At 46.2% G+C, this 23370-nt stretch overlaps 1 protein-coding gene across 6 annotated transcripts in view; it reads left to right on the forward strand.

The window, feature by feature from the left end:
• Window positions 1-23370, forward strand: part of SPPL3 (signal peptide peptidase like 3) — a 147821-nt gene that overhangs the window by 38035 nt on the left and 86416 nt on the right. For 2 of the 6 annotated variants that reach the window (XM_066260406.1, XM_066260411.1), the window contains exon 1: window positions 4786-5301. The exons of the other annotated variants lie outside the window; for them this stretch is intronic. In XM_066260406.1, the coding sequence (XP_066116503.1) occupies window positions 5279-5301 (23 nt within the window). In that variant the 5' untranslated portion in view covers window positions 4786-5278. Of the gene's footprint in view, window positions 1-4785; window positions 5302-23370 lie in introns of those variants that run through there. 6 annotated transcript variants of the gene reach the window in all.

Genomic DNA, 23370 nt, shown 5'->3' on the forward strand with positions numbered 1-23370 from the left:
CTTGATGATAATTAGAGGAACTTCCATTGCCTCTTTCAACAAACACTGCAGAAGCTGTGGCCCTCTCACCTGTGGGGCTGGGGGAGCCAATGCCTTCATCTCCTGCCAAGTACACCTGACTCCCCGGCTGAGGCCCAGAGAGGTGCCATAGATACCACCTGGGACTGCTCCAGGTTGGAGCTGAGTGCAGCTGGCAGAAGGACTGAAAGTCACTCCCTGAGTGTTTCAGGCTGGGCAGCCTCCAGTCAACCCACACGCAGCCTTCAGATTTGTTTCAGCTTGGCCTTCTGGGGAAACTTCAGGTGTCTCCAGAGATTCGGACCAGGCCCTGTGGGTGCCTTCTGCTTGTGGGCAAGCTTAGCTTGAGAAGCTCAAGCCACCAGTCTCAGGGTCAAACTCTGTCTTCCTGTGACCATGGATACAGGATTTCTGTGGGCTGGACACTCTCCTAGCCCTACCAAATGCTGTTTGGCTTATATGATCTGCATTCACATATTTTCCCAAGAGACATTTGGGGAGCCTATGGTTTAGATCAGTGGTGGGATTCAGTCAGTTCACACCAGTTTGGCAGAATCAATACCTAATTTTTTGTTGAGTTTGGTGAACTGGTTGTTAAAATGGCACTTTTATTTATTTGTTTTTGTGGCAGAGTCAGAGAGAGGAACAAATAGGGACAGACAGACAGGAAGGGAGAGAGATGAGAAACATCAATTCTTCGTTGTGGTTTCTTAGTTGTTCATTGACTAATTTCTCATATGTGCCTTGAGCGGGGGGCTACAGCAGACCGAGTGACCCCTTGCTCGAGCCAGTGACCTTGGGCTCAACAAGCTGGTGAGCCTTGCTCAAACCAGATTAGCCCATGCTCAAGCTGGTGACTTCGGGGTCTCGAACCTGGGTCCTCCGTGTCCCAATCCGACTCTCTATCCACTGCACCACCTCCTGGTCAGGCACAAAAGCGCATTCTAAGCGCACATAATAATGTTCATTCCATAGGTGAAAAAAATTGCAAGCAAGGATGCCAATCAAGAAGCAATATGTCTTGACCAGACAATGGCGCAGTGGATATAGCATCAGACTGGAATGCGGAGGAACCAAGTTCAAAACCCTGAGGTCGCCAGCTTGAGCCCAGGTTCATTTGGTTTGAGCAAGGCTTACCAGCTTGAGCCCAAAGTCGCTGGCTTGAGCAAAGAGGGACTCAGACTGGGGGAACTTGCCCTCTAGTCAAGGCACATATGAGAAAGCAATCAATGACCAACTAAGGTGCTGCAATGAAGAATTGATGCTTCTCATCTCTCTCCCTTCCTGTCTGTCTGTCCCTATCTGTCCTTCTCTGTCTTTCTCTGCCCTCTCTGTCTCTGTCACTAAATAAATAAAAAGAAGCAATATGGCCTCACCAGGTGGTGGCACAGTGGATGGAGCGTCGGACTGGGATGCTGAGGACCCAGGTTCAAAACCCTGGGGTTGCCAGCTTGCGTGCAGCCTCACTAGCTTGAGTGCGGGATCATGGACATGACCCCATGGTTGCTGGCTTGAAGCCCAAGGTCGCTGGCTTGGGTAAGGGGTCACTTGTTCTGCTGTAGCCCCCCCCCCCCCGTTAAGGCACATATGAGAAAGCAGTCAATGAACAACTAAGGTGCCGCAATGAAGAATTGATGCTTCTTATCTCTCTCCCTTCTCTTTTTTTTTCTCTCTCCCTTCTCATCTGTCCTTATTTGTTACTCTTTCTGTCTTTCTCTCTGACTCTGTCACACACACACACAAAAAGAAGACGCAATATGGAAAATCTTAAGTAAGTTTTATTGTTTTTTGTCAGGTATTATTTATTTTTTCACTAATATTTTAAAACTTTCTTATAACACAACTTAGTTTTGTGTACCTCTTATTCTTATTTAAGTATTAAATACATGAAATAATAAACTACCTTTTGTTATATCATTTTTTTATACTTAAAATGGTTGGTCATTATGGCAGAGAACTGGTTGTTAAATTATTTGAATCCTATTACTGGTTTAGATGAAGAGAAGAAAACCTTTCTTCTCATGTCTGACTCCATACCTCCATGAAGATCCTGTCTCCCTCCTTCTTCCACCAGATTTTTCCTGGCACAAAGAGTGGGAAGGCCTTGACTTTCTTTCTTTAGTATCTCCTGTCCCATCCACTTATTACCAACTTTTCACTTGGCTGTGCCTTCTAGGACAAACTGGGAACTAAAACCCAAGTGAATTGCCCAGGGGCTCAGTGTGTCTTTGTTTCATTAGCGAACTGTCTGGTCTGTTTTGTTCTTAGCTCCCCAGAGGAGTTTCAGCACCTCCCAGAGCTCTTTTTACCAGTGGCTGATGGCTTTCCCCATTAGGTCTGAAGCCTCACTCACGTCCCAGAATGACTGTGTGCCATGTTCAAGGGTAAAGCTGGAATTCTGTAAAAGCACCTGGCAAAGCTGTAAGAGTTAACACTAAGAATTTAGGCTTGCCTGACCAGGCGGTAGCGCAGTGGATGGAGCATCGGACTGGGACTCAGAAGACCCAAGTTTGAAGCCCCAGTGTCACCGGCTTGAGCATGGATTCATCTGGTTGGGTACAGCTCACCAGCTTGAACACAAGGTTGCTGGCTTAAGCACGGGTCACTCAGTCTGCTGTGCCCCCCCCCTCGGGGCACACGGGAGAAAGCAATCAAATGAATGGCTGGGGTGCTGCAGTGAAGAGTTGATGCTTCTCGTCTCTCTCTTTCTGCCTGTCCCTGTCTGTCCCTCTCTCTGTCTTTGTCACACACACACACACACACACACACACACACACACACAAGAATTGAGTCTCGCCTGACCTGTGGTGGCACAATAGATAAAGCATCGACCTGGAATACTGAGGTTGCCAGTCCAAAACCCCAGGTTTGCCTGGTCAAGGCACATATGAGAAGCAACTACTATGAGTTGATGCTTCCCTTCTTCCCTTTCCCCTTCTCTCTCTAAATCAATAAATAGAATCTTAAAAAAAAAAAAGAATTTAGGCTCCTTACTTTCCCATTTTCCCATTATATCCCCACATCCAATGCCATTTATGATTAGGCAGATATTTGCAGGCTGGTATCTTTCTGTGAATGGTCAGGGAAGGGTCTCTGGTACTTTTGGTAATTTCCTGGGGCCCTGCCCCAACCCTCTGCGGGACCTTGATCTTATCAGCTGGCTCTTTCCCAGGGCTCTCTGGTGGACCTTCAGAAAACACGTTGAACCTGACTGGTCTTGGCACCTGGCAGTGGGGGAAGGAGGAAGAAGAGATTGCTTCTGAAGGAAAAGTGTACTTGGCTTTCTTATTAAAGAGTTCCCCTAAGGGAACAGGCCAGCTGCAGATGTATGGGCAATGGCCAGCTGATCCATTTGGAGATAGATTCAGGGTGTGGTGTTCCCCATAAGGCTGGGCAGGCCCTGGGAAACTGGAGCAGATCCCGGCCTAAAATTGGGCAAGCTGCATAGGAGCTTGGGTATGCTGGTTTCAGGTGTACAGGCTCTGCTCCATGTGGTGCCTAGGGGTCCAGGGGGGCTAATGTGTCTGTTGCCCAAGTATACTTCTAAAACCTGGAATTGCACTGATCATTTTCATTCATGAACACGGTAATTGGCTAGGCACTTCAAAGTCTGGCCTCAATGCACCTTTTCAGTCTCTTCTCTCAATACTGCCCAGCCCACTCCTGCATCCAAGATCACTTTGAACTTTCACATCTTTGGGCCTTGTCTCATGCCATTCTCTCTTCCTAGAATGTCTTTTCTCCTTCCTCGGATTCAGGCCTCATCCATTCCTGGAGAAGCCTTCCTCAATGCCCTGAGGTGCAATTCATCCCTTCCTCTTCTCTCCCCCAGATTCACCCAGATTCATCCCGTTGGTCTCTGATCTAGCTCTATAATGTTTACTTGTGTGCCTGCCTCCAGTATTCCAGATGGGCAGTTTCCCTGAGCATCTTGCACTTATACAGACAGTTCCTTCTCATCCTTCAGGCATCAACTCTTTAAATGTGACCTCCTCAGCAAGAGGCCTTCCTTTGACCACTGGATCAAAAGTAGCCCTCAGCCCTACACATTCTCTGTCCCACAGGCCTATGTTACCACCTTCATAAAACTTATCAGCGTCTGAAACTATCTAGACATATTTTTTCCGTTTAGACTGTCTTTTTTTAGAATGTAAGCTCTCAGAGGGCAGAGATCTAGCAGAATCAGTTGATAGTTGACATATAATAAATATTTGTTGATTGATTAAATGAAGGCAAGTATAAAGTATTTGACTTGCCTTCCCCCCCCTTCCCCCCGCAAGAGCTTAGCACAGAGCCTGGGCGCAATAAAGGTTGGTTGCTTAAAGTATTTGCTAAACGCATGAATGGAACCAAGGAACAAACGAAGGGACGCTGCGTTCTGTCTACGGACCGACGGTTGTTTGGCAATCGGGGACCCGTGGCCAGCAGGATGTTGATTGACGGCTGACTGCGGAGTGGCAGCCAACGGACGCGCATTGGGGCTCCTGATTGGCTTGATGCAGCAGCCCCTCGGAAAGGGAAAGGGGCGGGGGACCGAAGCGCCGGCTCCGCGTGGAGAGGGGGCGGTACCAGGCGACGGGAGACCGCCCAACCTCTGGGACCAGTCGGAGCAACAGTCGCCTCGAATCGAAGAACCAACGTCTCCGCGCATGGGCCGGGAGCGAGGGGCGGGACGCGCGCATCACGTGAGCGTGTTTTGGGCACGTGACACGCGCGGGGCCAAGGCTCGCCCCCGCCCCTCCTCTCCTCCCCTTCGCGGGTGTGAGCCCAGCGGCCTCGCCTCATCGCCTAGCGCCCCCCTCAGCCACCGCCGCCGCCGTCACCTCCGCCCGCCGGCCATGTCCCCCGGCCGCCGCCGCCGCCGCCGCCCGAGCCCGGCGCTCCCGCGGCCCAGCGCGCAGTGAGCGCGGGGCCCGCTTGCTGCCCGCCCGCCCCGGGCCCCCTTGTTCTCAGCGCCGCCGCCGCCGCCGCCATGTTTGGTTTAGAGCCGCAGCGGAGCCGCCGCCGCCGCCGCCGCGGGTGAGGGAGGCCGAGAGCGGAGCCTGCCCCGCCCCGGGGCCCAGGGCGCGGGGCCGCCTCGGAGCCCGGCCTCTCCTTGCCAGCTGCTTTCTCGGCCCGCCTGCCTGCGAGCGAGCGAGGGAGCGAGCGCCGGGCCGCGGCCGCGCCTTCCGCTCGCGGCCCGAGCGAGCCCGCCGCCGGTCCGTTCCCCCGCCGCCGGGCCCGGCCAGAGCCTGCAGCGGAGTCCTTGAGAGTCAGCGCCATGGCGGAGCAGACTTATTCATGGTGAGTGCGGGGCGTCGGAAGGCTGGGGCGCGGCGAGGGAGGGGGTTGGGGCGCTGGCGCGGCCGGCCCGTGTGGAGGAAGAGGAGGAGGAGGAACAGGTGCGTGTTGGGGTGCACGCCCTCCTTGTTCCCACCAGAGGGGGCGGCCGGTCCTGGGCAAGGCGGAGAGGCCGGGGACCCTGTGTCCAAGAAGGGGGATGGAGGAGGAGGCGGAGGCCGCGGTGGGTATGTCATCTGGTCATGGGCGGAGCAGGTGATGGAGAAGGGGAGCATTGACCCTATGGATGGGAAGCCCACAGATAGGAAGTTGAATCCCACGGGCACCCCGGAACTGACTTGAGTGGGTGGCTCCTGGGGCAGGAGAAATGGAAAGGGTGGAGAGAAGCGGGCTAGGGCAAAGGTGGGCCACTGGACTGAATGAGAACAGGTGATAAGAGGCCAAACTTGGAAGTGGTAAGCGAGGTGGAGCCGCCTCTCTTGGGGCTGCTGCTAAGCCCTGGGATGGGGAGTAAACGGAGAGTTGGTAAGGTGAGCAGAGGCCCTGGTGTAAAGAAAGGAAAACCTCGGACGGAGAGCGTCTTGGGAACTATGGAGAGGAGTCCCTGGTGAAGAGGTCGGAAGGATTAACCAATTTATGAAAAGGAAGTCAGCGATAGTGGGGCACGGGCAAATTGGTACTCCGTTCAGAACTCGAACTGGCTTGGCGCCCTGGGTCAGGTGCAGATACGGAGGATCTGCAAGTTATGCCTATTTTTATGAGGCTTTTAAAGTTATTAAGTAGTTTGTTAAGGACTGAGAAGTGTATTATGTAGTGTATAAGTGAGAACGTACCTATCTTTAGAAGGGAGTGTTAAGATTTGGGGAAAGGGAGATGAGAGGCCTTCCTTTAGCATGCATGGGTGGGTGGGGAGTAAAGGAGTGATGATAGTATCCGTGAAGATTGGATATTGGATAGTATGGAGAAAGTAGCCGCTGGAGGGTGAGGAAGCAAGAAAAGGGTGATTGGAAGTGTGGCAATGGGAGATCTGGTTGCAGTCTAGGGAGATTGTTCGAAGGTGGTTTACTCTGAAGCAAATGTGCTTTGGGACTGAACTGTAGGCTTTCCTTTCTTAGAGAAGAGCATTGTTGAGTGAGAAAAGCATGTTGTTTGGAATTGCAAAACTTGGTTTGGAGGTCTGGTTCACCACTAACTTGCTTTATCACTGGACAAGATAGTGCTCCATTTCTTTTTCATTATGGATAAAATAGGGGAATTAGGTTTTAAGTAGGCTGTAAGGATTAAATGAACTACGGAGCAAAGGATGAATTGCAAACTGCTGTATTTTACTATATTATTATTATCTTAGGGAAACGACGAAGAAATGGGTCATATCTGAAAATAAAGAATGGTTTTAGGTAGAAGGTTTTAATTGAGTGAATAATTTGTGGTGGTTGGGGTTAATGATTAGTCAAGAACTTTGTCTTTACAAAGGGAAAGAGGATTAGTGATTGAAGGTGATCATTAAAAAGGGAACTCCAGTGATGTATATACAATCTCAAGAAGATAATGAGATAGAAATAAAGTAATGCTAAAGGAAGGTCTTGGTGAACAGTTGTGACTGCATATGTACTTTTTTCAAAAACGTGTAGACTAATTTGATAGTTTTGAGCAACAGTGAGCTGCCTCTTGGTAACAGGTGATATCAAACCCAGGATTGAAATTTGAATGCTTTTTTGGGGAGTACTGTACATTTATTACAGCTGGGGACAGTGAAACCAAGGAAGGGCTTAGATTAGAAGAAGCAACAGGATAGATAGAACCTTAGGTGATGCTGCTTTGGCACTCTAAAAAGTTATAGGAAAGAGGTGAGCCATGCTGGGCTGCATGGACTCACTGAGAAGTAAAAATCACAGTGACATAAGTGGGTCAAGGAGTGGCTGCTTTTAGCTCATTGAAAAATCAGAGAAAAGGGGGCCTTGAAGACTGGTTCTGGGAGTTAATCCCAGGACAAGCTGCTGCTGCTCCCCTGTTTGAGGACCCTTAGAGAGATTCGTACAAAGGGTAAAAGTAGGCCCTTGCTGGTTGGCTCAGTGGTAGAGCATCAGCCTGGCGTGCAGGAGTCCCAGGTTCGATTCTCGGCCAGGGCACACAGGAGAGTGCCCATCTGCTTCTCCACCCCTCCCCCTCTCCTCCTCTCTGTCTCTCTCTTCCCCTCCTGCAGCCAAGGCTCCATTGGAGCAAAGTTGGCCCAGGCACTGAGGATGGCTCTGTGGCCTCTGCCTCAGGCGCTAGAATGGCTCTGGTTGCAACAGAGCAACGCCCCAGATTGTCAGAGCATCGCCCCCTGGTGGGCATACCGGGTGGATCCCGGTCGGCGCATGCAGGAGTCTGACTGCCTCCCCGTTTCCAACTCCAGAAAAATACCTAAATAAATAAATAAATAAATAAATAAATAAGTAAAAGAGTAAAAGTACATTCCTGAGGAAAGGAGAGGCACAGGCATGCTCCAAGGAGAGCACCCTACAATTTTTTTTTGTGGATCAAGTAAGAAATGAAGGTAAAGGTGCTCCTGGTCTTGTCTTGTGGTTACTAACTAATCCTGAGCTTCTTAACACTGACCCAGCTGAGAGCTGGGATGGCTGCCCTCCTGTTTTTACTCTGCTGTATAGAGGCCTTGGAAGGTTGAAAGGGTAAACACAGCTGCCAAGAAATGGGGAAAATGAGAGTGTTTTACTAGGCAGTTTGGCCACATGCTATCTCTTTGTGATGTTTGACTTCTCTACTTGTTAAGGGGGATTACTTTGTGAAGTTTGACAGTTTACAAGATTATCCTACTGAAATACTTCAGTCTCTGTTCCTTTTTTTGCTCTACAGTCAAAGCTCCTTAAAATCATAATGCTTAGCTCGTAACATTTAGCATGTTTTGAGATGAAAGTTCTTACATCATCTTGAGAGTGTGGTGTATGAGGGGAGAGGATTAGGAAACCAGGCAGCTACTACTACCATGTGGCGTTTAATATACACCAGGTCCTCAAATAATGTCCTTTTGCTCAATGTCTTTTTGTTATAACCATGAGATGCTATAGGAACTTAGCTCTCATTTCTATCAGTTAGTCTATGATAAAATTGGTTTCGTTATATGTTGTTTCACTTTAAAGTGCACTATCTGTTGTAAGTTTTAAGTAAGGATTTACTATGTACTCATTTAGTTCTTATAAGTACTTGAGGTAGGTGATCTTTTCCTGTTTTATAGAAGAGGAAACTTAGGCTCAGCAGATCAAGTGATTTGTCCAAGATACTTTACCTGTGATGCTTTATTTTGTTTGACATGAATTCTTCCACTTTATTCATTCTCATTAAAAGTGTAGCCTGGCCTGTGGTGGCACAGTGGATAAAGCATCAACCTGGAATGCTGAGGTCGTAGGTTCAAAACCCCAGGCTTGCCAGGTCAAGGCACACACGGGAGTTGATGCTTCCTGATCCTCCCTCCTTCTCTCTCTCTCTCTCTCTCTCTCCCCTCTCTAAAATGAGTAAATAAAATCTTTAAAAAAGTGTAGAAAAGGTATTTCAAAATTACATGTAAACCAACTTGGATTATCTGTCAGTTTGCAGTATCTTACTGTTCTCTTGGTTTGTGTAAACAATCAAGAGTTGTTTTGTTTAATTTAGATTTTTATTTTATTTTTTTTTACAGAGACATAGAATGAGTCCGAGAGAGGGATAGACAGGGACAGACAGACAGGAACAGAGAGATGAGAAGCATCAATCATTAGTTTTTCATTGTGCGTTGCAACACCCTAGTTGTTCATTGATTGCTTTCTCATATGTGCCCTGATCGTGGGCCTTCAGCAGACCGAGTAACCCCTTGCTGGAGCCAGCGACCTTGGGTTCAAGCTGGTGGGCTTTTGCTCAAACCAGATGAGCCCACTCTCAAGCTGGTGACCTCGAGGTCTTGAACCTGGGTCCTCTGAATCCCAGTCCGACGCTCTATCCACTGCGCCACCGCCTGGTCAGGTTGTTTTGTTTAGTTTAAAATGGCCTCTTGAGCCTGACTGGCGGTGGTGCAGTGGATAGAGCATTGACTTGAGATGCTGAGGTCCTGGGTTCGAAACACTGAGGTCATTGGCTTGAAATCCAAGGTTGCTGGTTTGTGATAGAGGTCACTGGCTCAGCTTGAACCTCTGGGTCAAGGCACGTATGAGAAGCAATCAATGAATAACTAAAGTAAAAGCAACTAGGAGTTGATGCTTCTCATCTGTCTCCTCTCTCCCTCTCTCCATTCCTATCTTTCTCTCAAAAAACAAAAAAACCTAAAACACACATACACATATAACCGTATACTCTTGAACTTTATTTGTATGTGGCTTTTAGGAAAAGCAACCTATTGAGAACAGTGTGTCAGTATAGATTTGCCTGAGATGGAGTCAGTGAAGAATATAGAAGCATATGAAAATAGCTTCCCTTAGGATTTTTTTTTCTTTTTTGTATTTTTCTGAAGCTGGAAACGGGGAGAGACAGACAGACTCCCGCATGCGCCCGACCGGGATCCACCGGGCACGCCCACCAGGGGCGATGCTCTGCTCACCAGGGGGCAATGCTCTGCCCCTCCGGGGTGTCGCTCTGCCACGACCAGAGCCACTTTAGTGCCTGGGGCAGGGGCCAAGGAGCCATCCCCAGCGCTCGGGCCATCTTTGCTCCAATAGAGCCTTGGCTGCAGGAGGGGAAGAGAGAGACAGAGAGGAAGGAGGGGGTGGGGTGGAGAAGCAAATGGGCGCTTCTCCTATGTGCCCTGGCCGGGAATCGAACCCTGGTCTCCCGCACATCAGGCTGACACTCTACCGCTGAGCCAACCGGCCAGGGCCAGGATTTTTGTATTTTAAGAAATATAAATTATAAAACATGATTGGCCATGAGTTGATAATTGTTGAAGCTCAGTGATGAGTACATGTAGGTTCATGATTTTATTCTGATACTTCTGCACGTTTAAAATTTTAGTGAAAGGCGAAAGATTAATGCGATCTGAAGAAAAACTGGAGTATACAGGTTTAAAATTTTAATTTTAAAATAAAGCCCCTTTTAAGGCCAGTAGCCGCAGCCAACATCACAGCTGCCTGACTCTTGCAGGTTCCCATTTAATTCCGGCAGATCTTAATGGAACAATGGAGCCAAGAACTGGTGGGCCATTTTCCTTTATTCTAGACTTGTACCGGCCAACGAATAAAAACAAACACATGGGCACTAAAACTTGTTCTTGGGCCCTGGCCGGTTGGCTCAGCGGTAGAGCGTCGGCCTAGCGTGCGGAGGACCCGGGTTCGATTCCCGGCCAGGGCACACAGGAGAAGCGCCCATTTGCTTCTCCACCCCTCCGCGGCGCCTTCCTCTCTGTCTCTCTCTTCCCCTCCTGCAGCCAAAGCTCCATTGGAGCAAAGATGGCCCGGGCGCTGGGGATGGCTCTGTGGCCTCTGCCCCAGGCGCTAGAGTGGCTCTGGTCGCAACATGGCGACACCCAGGAGGGTCGCAACATGGCAACGCCCAGGATGGGCAGAGCATCGCCCCCTGGTGGGCGTGCCAGGTGGATCCTGGTCGGGCGCATGCGGGAGTCTGTCTGTCTCTCCCTGTTTCCAGCTTCAGAAAAATGCAAAAAAAACCCCAAACTTGTTCTTTCCAGTTTTTTCCTAGAATCAAAGGCCTTACCAGCCTCACTCAGTCTGCTCTGCATGCCTCCATTTTGACTACTTCCTCCCCTCCGACCACGTGGCCTCTCTCCTGGAACAAGTGGTCTCCTCTTCTCTCTGCAACAATGTGGTCTCTCCCCAAAATGGCTTCCTAGCTCCTCCTTTTAAAACTTTTCCTCTGGACAACCCCCTCCTCCAGTACACATTAGCATAACCAAGCCCCTTCCCAAGCAGGAAGGCAATCAACCACCCCACGTGGGCAGCGCCATCTTTAACAATAAAAGTGAGCATAAAAATCACATTAAATTTATTTGCCCAACACCCTATACATAAATTTATGCTGTTTCCTGGTTTCTTGTGCTTGCTTTCTTCCTAGCAAATTCTATCAAAATCCTATTTTCCAAGGGTCCAGCTCATATTCTACCTAGCTGTGAAACATTTTCTGATCACCCCAACAGAAAGTGGTCATTTTATTTATATTTTAAATTTTATTATTTTTAGCGAGAGAGGAAGGAGAGAAAAGACAGAGACAGGGACGTAGATCTGTTCCTGTATATGCCTTGACTGGGGATCAAACTGACAACCTCTGTGCTTTGGAGCAGTACTCTAACCAAGCCTTCCAGCAGGGTGTGAGCTCTTTATTTTTATTATTTGTAGTTCTGTCTTCATCACACCTTCCTTTTCACCTGTGAATACCTATCTCCTCACTAATTTATAAATTCTTTGAGGGTAAGGATGATACTAAAATAATCTTTGTACTCTCATAATGCTTAGCACATTGTCTTGCCCATGGCTTCTGCTTCATATGTACTGAATGGTTGAATATGATTGTAGATTTAGGGTGGTTCATCCTTTGTTGAAGGACTAATTAAGTATAAGGGAAGCTATAGGTAGATATTTATAATCCATATACTTATAAAAGAAAGCTTTAGGTAATTTAGTTTTCTTGTGTCTCAGTGCCTCAATGCTGTAAGAATGAGGAATACCATCCCTTAATAAAGCATTTTGTTTGTTTTGACGAGCAAGAGAGAGGGCTAGGGGGGGACAGACGGGAAGGGAGAGAGACAAGAAGCATCAGCTCCTAGTTGTGACACCTTAGTTGTTCATTGATCACTTTCTCATATGTGTCTTGACCAGGGGGGCTCCAGTGGAGCCAGTGACCCCTTGCTCAAGCCAGCTACCTTGGGCATCAAGCCAGTGGCCATGGGGCCATGTCTTTGATCCCACACTGAAGCCGGTGACCCCATGCTCAAGCTGGTGAGCCTATGCTCGAGCTGGTCAGCTTGCACTCAAGCCCGTGACCAGGTTTCAAACCTGGGTCCTCAGCATCCCAGGCCCATGCTCTATCCACTGCCCCACCACCTGGTCAGGCCCATAATAAAGTTTTAAATACAAACTATTGACAGAAGAAGTTAAAATAAGTGGTAGTTGGATTGATTCTCTCGTCAGGGCACATACCAGAGCAGCTCGATATTCCTATCTCTCTCTGCCCCTCCCCCCTCAAAATAAAATAATTGGGAGTAACACCACAATCTTTATCATGACTTAACTGCAGATTCTACTTGTATTCTTTTTACTCTTAAGTACTGAGGAAATGAAGGTATGTGAAAATACAAATTGAAGGTGCAAACTAGACTTTTATTAATTTGAGAAACACTCTTTGTTCTATATATTTATGAGCAGTTATCTTAGTGTAACTTCTGTGAGAAATGAGTTTGTTTCTTGATGGAGTCAATGCATTTCTTGTACTGTATATAACTGCACTTGAACCTTGCTAAAAATTACTTACGTTATGCTTAATGTTGGTTCAGGAGGAAAAGGAAGACAATATATATGAACCTCATACAAATGAATTTTGTTCCCAAAGTGGTATAATAATTTATTGTGTTTTCTATGTGCTGAAGGTTTGCAAACATTGCTATATAAGGAAACTGAGGCTCAAAGAGTTTAAGTAACTTACCCAAGGATATAAACTGTAAAGTGTTCAAACTTAAGACATTTTGACACCAAGGCTCTGACACTGAATCTGTCTCCTTCATTTCCACAACCACTACTCTACCCTCTTTAACTTGAGTCCCCTGTTAACCTTTCTACTGGGTTCCTCCATTCTCCTACAATGGCTATTCTCCTCAGTGGTCTTCTTATAACCTCAGTCAAATCATGTCAGTCCTTTGCTTAAAACTCTTGAGTGGCCTTTGGTCACACTTAGAATAAAATCCAAACTCCTTAGTAAGGCTTTTTTTTCATGTTCTGATCTGTGTGTCTGAGGGGATGATAGTAAACAAACTAAAAGTTACACAGGAATAAAATTCTTTCTATTTTAGTACTTTCCCAGCACTGTAGATATATTTACTAACTAGATGAATGAGCATGCTTCCCCTGGGTCACCTATCTTAAGATCTAATATAAGGATTGCATTACATGGAGGTAATATATTGTGATAATGGACACTATCCTGTCAGGTATTCACAAATAGTACTAAACCTGAAGATAAAAATAATAAAGATCCCTAGAACTAATAGAAATCTTTTCTACTTTCAGATTATTGTTCTGTATCATTGCATCGTGTCTATTGTAATCATATCTGATTGTGTGATCATTGCATCTGCGAAAGTTTTTTGAAAAAAACTAGTGGAAATGTGTAATCTAGGATCTTAGACTTTAGATTTGCTCGTTGTTTTAAAAATATGTTTTACCTATAGTTAAAGTGCTATGATAATGTTTGGTGATGTGTGATTCAAACTAAAATTAGCTAAAGCTAAGAGCATGAATTTGTATTGAAATGATTTTCCTCAGTGTTTCTTATGAAGCCTTTTTGGGGAAAAAAGCTAGGGTTTTGTAACCATATCAACCTGTAATTTATCAAGTAGTACTATGAATTAAAATGCCCAGTGTTCATGCGTTTTTTCAAAATAGATTTTTATGTGATTTTTTAAAAGATAAGCCATTGAATTGTGAGGTGTTATGTACTGTATAATTGCATTTTATTTCAACATTAATAACTTAGTTTTCATTATCTGTTTCATCGTACCATCTTATGAAAAATCAGGGGATTCTCTAAGAACAGTATCTACCATATTTCCTCATGTATAAGATGCACCCTTTTTTGAAAAATTTGTGGTCTAAAAACTGGGTGCGTTTTTTACAGTGGTTGTAGATTTTTTTACTTGCATTTCTCGCTTTTTTGCACTTGTTTTTGCTCTTGTTTAAGACAGTGATTCATCATCAGACGCAGATGAGGACAAGCTAATTGAATGGAGTTTTGACAGTGGTGAGTTGTATGAATTTTATGATGAATAAAACTTGAGTTTAGTAACTTTTTTTTTAAGAGAGATTCACTTTTATTTATTTTTAAAATATTTTATTTATTGATTTTTAGAGAGAGAGGAGTGAGAAAGAGAGAGGGAGAGGGGGAGGAGCAGGAAGCATCAACTCCCATATGTGCCTTGACCAGGCAAGCCCAGGGTTTTGAACCGGCGACCTCAGTGTTCTAGGTCAATGCTTTATCCCACTGCGCCACCACAGGTCAGGCCTAGTTTAGTAACTTTATGTAATACTTTTTTTTTCCTTCAAATTTTGGGCCCCAAAATTAAGTGCATCTTATACGTGGGGAAATACGGTATTTGTTGTCTACTTGTTAGATCCAGGTAGGTTTTTTTTTTTTTTTTTTTTTTTTTTTTTTACAGAGACAGAGAGAGAGAGAGAGAGAGAGAGAGTCAGAGAGAGGGATAGACCGACAGGAACGGAGAGATGAGAAGCATCAATCATGAGTTTTTCCTTGCACATTGCGACACCTTAGTTGTTCATTGATTGCTCTCTCATATGTGCCTTGACTGCGGGCCTTCAGCAGACCGAGTAACCCCTTGCTCAAGCCAGCGACCTTGGGTCCAAGTTGGTGAGCTTTTGTTCAAACCAGATCAGCCCGCACTCAAGCTGGCGACCTCGGGGTTTTGAACCTGGGTCTTCGGCATCCCAGTCTGACGCTCTATCCACTGTGCCACCGCCTGGGCAGGCCAGATAGGTTTTAGAGAGTTCTCATGATAGCTGTGATTTTTCTTGTTGGAGTTTAACCAACATTTAAACTTTGACATGTCCATTTTAGTGAACCTTTTCTTAACATGTTCAAAATAATGCCATATAAAGAAAAATAGAAATAAGTTTGCTAATTGTCATTGAGTTATAGTATTGTCTGTGAAATGTCTTAAAGTCATCTGCTTTTAGTCACAAGTTTCATTGTTCATTGCTACATTCCCTAAAATGAAGAAATATTGTTAATTAAATAAAGGCTACTTTTGTTTCATAAGATACTCTTGTCTTGATCTTTTGAAGGCAGTTTCCCTGAAGATTTACTCAAACAAGGGAAGAGCAGTGGTGTGCGTAATCCTAACCTTTTCCTGGTTTTCTTTGGAATGCACAGGAAGTTTTTCTACCCAAAGAGGCCTAAGGAGGGGCTGTTAGCAGTTCCTTATCTGTTTTCTTACTCCACACCAAGACTGCTGAGCACACCCACTTCCCTTCCTCTGCAGGCTTCAGGCTTGGGCTTCACTTTTGACCTAACTAGGACATGTGTAGCAAAGTACCTGGTTGCCGTATATAGACATTTTGACCTAAAAACAGTGCTTACCTCTGTGGTATTGTTTCTTTGTCTTAATTTTTGCCAGATGTCTAGTTTAACTCCTACATTTGACTAAATCTTTAAGACTTGCCTGATAGCCTTAAGTTTTAATCCTTTTACTATATGTGGTTTTTTTTTTTTGTATTTTTCTGAAGCTGGAAACGGGGAGAGACAGTCCGACAGACTCCCACATGCGCCCGACCGGGATCCACCTGGCACACCCACCAGGGGGTGACGCTCTGCCCCTCCGGGGCGTCGCTCTGCCGCGACCAGAGCCACTCTAGTGCCTGGGGCAGAGGCCAAGGAGCCATCCCCAGTGCCCGGGTCATCTTTGCTCCAATGGAGCCTCGGCTGTGGGAGGGGAAGAGAGAGACAGAGAGGAAGGAGAGGGGGAGGGGTGGAGAGGCAGATGGGCACCTCTCCTGTGTGCCCTGACTGGGAATTGAACCCGAGGCTTCTGCACGCCAGGCTGACGCTCTACCACTGAGCCAACCGGCCAGGGCCTTTTACTATATGTTTTGACTTTATTAAGGTGACCAATCGTCCTCCTTGAGCACCGGTTCTCAACCTGTGGGTCGCGACCCTGGCGGGGGTCAAACAACCAAAACACAGGGTTCGTCTAAAGCAGACCAAGTAACCCTTTGCTCAAGCCAGCGACCTTGGGTCTTAGTTGGTGAGCTTTGCTCAAACCAGATGAGCCCGTGCTCAAGCTGGCGACCTTGGGGTCTCAAACCTGGGTCCTCAGCATCACAGTCTGACGCTCTATCCACTGCGCCACCGCCTGGTCAGGCTTAAAAATATTTTAAATGTAACTTTTTCATAGGCGCTCTATCTAGTCTTATTACAGAAATGCCATGTGGTGCCAGAGCTGGGCTAGCAGGAGGTAGTTTTGAGATAAGGTTAATCAAGAGAGGGTGTATAAAGAGAAAGTAGGAGACCAGAAGTTGAGACTGGGGAAACTAACAATTGAGAACTGAGAGGAAGAATCAAAGGAGGTTCCACCAGAGGTAGGACAATTAGGAAAGTGATTCCAGAAAAGGCACAAGCCATGGCTAGTTCAGTGGTAGAGCGTTGGCCCGGTGTGTGGAAGTCTCGCGTTTGATTCCTAGCCAGGGCACACGGAGAAGCACCCATCTGCTTCTCTACTCTTCCTCCTCTCCTTCCTCTCTCTCTCTTCCCCTCCCGCAGCCAAAGCTCCATTGGAGCAAAGTTGGCCCGGGCACTGAGGATGGCTCCATGGCCTTGGCCTCAGGCGCTAGCATGGCTCCGGTTGCAACAGAGCAACACACCTGATGGGCAGAGCATTGCCCCCTAGTGGGCATCCTGGGTGGATTCCTGTTGAGTGCAAGCAGGAGTCTATCTCTCTGCCTCCCCACTTCTCACTTCAGAAAAAAAAAGGCACAGAATTTTTAGGGACAGGAGTGTAAAAAGCTGCAGGGTTCAGAGAAAAGAAAAAACAGGCTATTGAATTTACAAAGGAAGTCATTATTGAAAGTGTACTAATAAAGATCAGACTTGTGAGGGTGAAAGCCAAAGTAGGGATGGGTAATGAATAAATAAAAGCATCCTTTGGGTACTGGCCATTTGTTTGAGAAGTAAGGTGAGAAAGACAGAAGGAAAGAGGATGCAACCATACAACAGGGTAGTATAGGTCCTTTGTTTTCTTTCTTTATTTTCTTTCCTCATGAAGGAGAGAATTGTGTATTTGAAACCAGAGAGAAGAAGAAAATAATCTTGGAAAGGGATTTTTTTTAACTGTAGTTTAATTTTAGAGATTTCTACATATGTATGTATTCATTTTTAAAAGGTTTTATTTATTGAATTTTTACAGAAAGAGAGAGAGAGAGAGAGAGAAAGGGGGAAGGAGTGGGAAGCATCAACTCGTAGTAGTTGCTTCTCATATGTATTTTGACCAGGCAAGCCCAGGGTTTCAAAGCATCAACCTCAGCATTCTAGGTTGATACTTGATCCGCTGCACCACCACCAGTCAGGCATTTTTATTTATTTGTTTGTTTATTCTTTTCCAAATGAGAGGAGGGGAGATAGGGAGACAGACTCCCACATGCTCCCTGACTAGGTTCCATCCAGCAACCCCCGTCTGGGGCTGATGCTCTGCCTATCTGGGGCCATATTCACAACCAAGCTATTTTTAGCACCTAAGGCAGAGGCTTCATGAGCCATTCTAAGTGCCTGGGACCGAACCAATCGAGCCATGGCTGTGGGAGGGGAAGAGAGAGACAGAGAGAAAGGAGAGGAGGAACGGTGGAGAAGATGGTTGCTTCTCCCGTGTACTCTGACCGGGAATTGAACCTGGGACATCCACATGCCAGGCCGGCATTCTGCCACTGAGCCAACTGGCCAGGGCCTATTTATTTTTAAATCATGGATTTGTCATAAGTTGTAAAGAAAAAATGAGGAATGAATGCTTGATATGTACATTTGGTCTGTTTCCTTTGGTTTTTATATTGTCTCTAGTTTGGATTGTATTGCATTTGGATGGTAGGGTTTTTTAAAAAATTGCCTATAGTATAAAATCAAATCCCTAAGTCCGACTTTCAAAACAATAGGGGCTTCCTGACCAGGCGGTGGTGCACTGGATAGAGCAGAGGTCGGGAACCTATGTCTTGCGAGGCAGATGTGGCTTTTTTGATGGCTGCATCTGACTTGCAGACAAATCTTTAATAAAAAAAATAATAACGTTAAAAATATAAAAACATTCTCATGTATTACAATCCATTCATTTCCTACCGCTCATGTTCATGGTTGCAGGTGGCTGGAGCCAATCACAGCTGTCCTTGGGGACAACACCAATTTTTTATTGGATAATGCATAACATACACGGGTGGTTGTATGGTTCTCACGGAATTACATTTTAAAATATGTGGCGTTCATGGCTCTCAGCCATAAAGGTTCCTGACCCCTGATGTAGGTGATACTGAACATGACACTTCCAAGTATAGTGATTAAATCTACTATGCAAATCACCTACAGTCTGTCTTCCCTTTATGCCACAATTTAGGAGGCTGTATATGAAGATGGTGGCTTCAAATAATGGAAGGGGACACTGCTTAAAGGAAAACTGTAAAGAGAGTCCTCCAAACTGCATCAGGCTGTAATATGAACAATAAATAAACCCTTATTGTTTTAAACTGCAGTTTGGGGGTTGTAGGTTAATAAATACACTACAGCCTAGTCCAGGGGTCAGGAACCTTTTTGACTGAGAGAGCCATGAACGCCACATATTTTAAAATGTAATTCCGTGAGAGTCATACAACTACCTGTGTACGTTATGCATTATCCAATAAAAATTTGGTGTTGTGGCCCTGGCCGATTGGCTCAGCGGTAGAGTGTCGGCCTGGCGTGCGGGGGACCCGGGTTCGATTCCCGGCCAGGGCACATAGGAGAAGCGCCCATTTGCTTCTCCACCCCCCCCTCCTTCCTCTCTTGTCTCTCTCTTCCCCTCCCGCAGTGAGGCTCCATTGGAGCAAAGATGGCCCGGGCGCTGGGGATGGCTCCTTGGCCTCTGCCCCAGGCGCTAGAGTGGCTCTGGTCGCGGCAGAGTGATGCCCCGGAGGGGCAGAGCATCACCCCCTGGTGGGCAGAGCGTAGCCCCTGGTGGGCGTGCCGGGTGGATCCCGGTCGGGCGCATGCGGGAGTCTGTCTTCTGTCTGACTGTCTCTCCCCGTTTCCAGCTTCAGAAAAATACAAAAAAAAAAAAAAAAAAATTTGGTGGTGTCCCGGAGAACATCTGTGATTGGCTCCAGCCACCCGCAACCATGAACATGAGCAGTAGGAAATGAATGGATTGTAATACATGAGAATGTTTTATATTTTTAACATTATTACTATTATTTTTTTAACATTATTTTTTTATTAAAGATTTGTCTGTGAGCCAGGTGCAGCCATCAAAAGAGCCACATCTGGCTTGCGAGCCATAGGTTCCCGACCTCTAGGATGATTATTTCCTTAAAAATATGCCAGGGTACATTGATATACCAGTTGACCTGGGATGTTGAGGACCCAGGTTCGAAACCCCAAGGTTGCTGGTTTGAGCTGGAATCATAGACTTGAGCCTGAGATCACTGGCTCAGTTGGCAGCTCCTGGTCAAGGCACAGAAGAGAAAGCAACCAGTGAACAGCTAAAGTGCCACAATGAGTTTATTGTTCTCATCTCTCCATCTTCCTGTCTGTCCCTTTCTCTCTCTCTTGCTCTCTCTCTTGCAAAAAACAATTGGGGCTTATAACCCTACTCCCCTAAAATTTTTTTTTAAATACTTGATATTTCAGCCAAACTTGATTACTTAGTTTCTCTTTTTATTTAAGTTGACCTGTATACTTGATTAGCCCTTCTCTCAAACTCTATCTTCTTATTATTTTTTACAGAGAAAGAAAGGGAGAGAGCATAGAGAGACAGGAACATCTGTTCCTTTATGTGCCCTGATCGGGATTGAAAGGCAACTTCTTCTTCCAGATGATGCTCTAACCCAGTGGTCCCCAACCCCTGGGCTGTGGACCAGTACCGGTCCGTGAGCCATTTGGTGCTGGTCTGCAGAGAAAGAATAAATAACTTACATTATTTCCGTTTTATTTATATTTAAGTCTGAATGATGTTTTATTTTTAAAAAAATGACCAGATTCCCTCTGTTATAGCCGTCTAAGACTCTTTTTTTTTTTTTTTTCATTTTTCTGAAGCTGGAAACAGGGAGAGACAGTCAGACAGACTCCCGCATGCGCCCGACCGGGATCCACCCGGCACGCCCACCATGGGCGACGCTCTGCCCACTAGGGGGCGATGCTCTGCTTCTCCAGGGCGTCGCTCTGCCGAGACCAGAGCCACTCTAGCGCCTGGGGCAGAGGCCACAGAGCCATCCCCAGCGCCCGGGCCATCTTTGCTCCAATGGAGCCTTGGCTGCGGGAGGGGACGAGAGAGACAGAGAGGAAAGCACAGCGGAGGGGTGGAGAAGCAAATGGGCGCTTCTCCTGTGTGCCCTGGCCGGGAATCGAACCCGGGTCCTCCGCACGCTAGGCCGATGCTCTACCTAAGACTCACTCTTGACGCTTGTCTCGGTCACAAGATACATTTATCCGTCCCACCCTAAAGGCTGGTCCGTGAAAATATTTTCTGACTTTAAACCTGTCTGTGGCTCAAAAAAGGTTGGGGGACTACTGCTCTAACCAACCGAGCTATCCCACGAGGACACCTTTCTCCCAAACTCTAAATTTGTTAAGTCTTACCCATTTTTCAAGGTTTAGGTGAAATTCTGACGTTTTTGTAACAGAATGGCCCAAGGGAAATAATTCTTCTGATGCTGATAGTTCTTTAGCTGATCCTGTCAGATAGCAACACTTAAGATTTTCTGACTTTGTATTGAATATATCTATGTAGCTGTTTTCCAACCCTGACCTCTGTAAGGATAGGATCAAAGTAATTGATTTCATGTTGCAAGAACCTACACATAGTAGGCACTCAGATTTTTTTAAAAAAGAATCAGTATTTTAGCTTGACCGGTGGTGGCGCAGTGGGTAGAGCATTGACCTGACCTGGGATGCTGAGGTCCCAGGTTTGAAACCCCGAGGTTGCTGGCTTCAGCGCAGGGTCATCAACATGATCCCATGGTTGCTGACATGAAGCCCAAGGTTGCTGGCTCGAGCCAAGGTCACTGGCTCAGCTGGAGCCTCCAGTCAAGGCACATATGAGAAGCAATTAGTGAACAACCAAGGGACCACAACTATGAGTTGATGCTTCTCATCTCTCTCTCCCTTCCTGTCTCTCTCTCTCTCTTAAAAAAACCAAAAAACTATTTTAGAGGTGAAATTTGCCAGATGCTAGATTTTAGAATAGGTTATCTCCTTAAAAATATGCCAGGGCACATAGAAGAGAGGAGAGAATACTTACCTAATATTTCCTTGTTCTTTTGAAGAAAATACAAAGCAAAATTATTACTGTTAGGTTGGGTCAAGTGTTATGGCCTGATTTGCCTAACAGCCTAATAGTTATATGGCATTTAGAAAAAGAAAGTGGCTTAGCCTGTAACTGAACAGCTAAGGGTAATGTTTACAGAAAACCCTAGGTCCTTTAAAGTAGTCTTGTTGTTGTTGTTGTTGACGGACAGTGAAAGAGTCAGAGAGAGGGACAGATAGTCAGGAAGGGAAAGATGAGAATAATCAATTCTTTGTTTTGTTTCCTTAGTTCATTGATTGCTTTCTCATTTGTGCCTTGACTGGGGGGCTACAGCAGAGTAGGTGATCTTGGGCTTCAAGCCAGCAACCTTTAGGCTCAAGCCAGTGACCATGGGGTCATGTCTGTGATCCCACGCTCAAGCCAGCGACTTCGTGTTCAAGCTGGTGAGCTAGCACTTAAGCCAGTGACCTCGGAGTTTCGAACCTGAGTCCTCTGTATCCCAGTCCAATGCTCTATCCACTGCGCCACCACCTGGTCAGGCTAGAGTAGTCTTCATTTATCTCCAGTCTCCAGCTTGACCACAGTCTGACTGCTGACAACTTACTTATACTTTATCTTCTCAACAGGCACTTATTAAATATGTGATGTACATTGTTTTTTAAGATTTTATTTTTATTTTAGAGAAAGTAAAGAGAGAAAGGGGAGAGGAGTAGGAAGCATCAGCTTGTAGTAGTTGCTTCTCGTATGTGCCTTGACCAGGCAAGTCCAGGGTGTCGAACTGGTGACCTCAGCATTCCAGGTCAATGCTTTATCCACTGTGCCACCACAGGCTGGAACATACATTATTTTTTTTAAGTGGAGAAACTCTGCCCTTTTTTTTTTTCAATTAGCACAACAATTTTAGAGGGAAAATTTCAATAACATGCTCAAATGAAAAAAAAATTTTTTTTTTGTATTTTTCTGAAGTTGGAAACGGGGAGGCAATCAGACAGACTCCCGCATGCGCCCGACTGGGATCCACCCGGTACGCCCACCAGGGGGCGATGCTCTGCCCATCTGGGGCGTCGCTCTGTTGCAACCAGAGCCATACTAGTGCCTGAAGCAGAGGTCACAGAACCATCCTCAGCACCCGGGCCATCTTTGCTCCAATGGAGCCTTGGCTACAGGAGGGGAATAGAGAGAGAGGAAGGAGAGGGGGAGGTGTGGAGAAGCAGATGGGCGCTTCTCCTGTGTGCCCTGGCCGGGGATTGAACCCGGGACTCCGCATGCCAGGCTGACACTCTACCATTGAGCCAACTGGCCAGGGCCTCAAATGAAAATATTTTGAGGGACGCTTCCATTGTGGTATGAGCTCTAAGCCATATGAAGAGTAGCTTCTGAGCAATTAACTCTCTTTTGCTACTATTTCAGAAACATATATATATATATTATGTAAGTTTAAATTTTTTTTTTATTCATTTTTGAGAGAGAGAGAGAAGGGGGCAGGAGCAGATAGCATCAACTCCCATGTGTGCCTTGACTGGGCAAACTCAGGGTTTTGAACCGGTGACCTCAGCATTCCAGGTCGACACTTTATCCACTGCGTCACCACAGGTCAGGCTCAGAAATTTATATTCTTTATATTTAAACTTTTGTTTAAAAGCTAAAAAAATTATTTTTAAAGACTGCTCTTTTAATTTTTTTTAAAGACTTATCTTTTTAAATAATATTCAGGAAGAGCAATTAAAAAATCTTTTTGGCCCTGGCTTATTGGCTCGGTGGAGCTTCGTCAGCCTGGCCTGTGAAAGTCCCAGGTTCAATTTCTGGTCAAGGCACCGGGGAAGCACCCATCTGCTTCTCCACCCTTCCCCCCTCTCCTTCCTCTCTATCTCTCTCTTCCCCTCCTGCAGCCAAGGCTC

Source organism: Saccopteryx bilineata, chromosome 2 (assembly GCF_036850765.1).
Source record: "Saccopteryx bilineata isolate mSacBil1 chromosome 2, mSacBil1_pri_phased_curated, whole genome shotgun sequence".
Lineage (NCBI taxonomy): Eukaryota > Metazoa > Chordata > Mammalia > Chiroptera > Emballonuridae > Saccopteryx > Saccopteryx bilineata.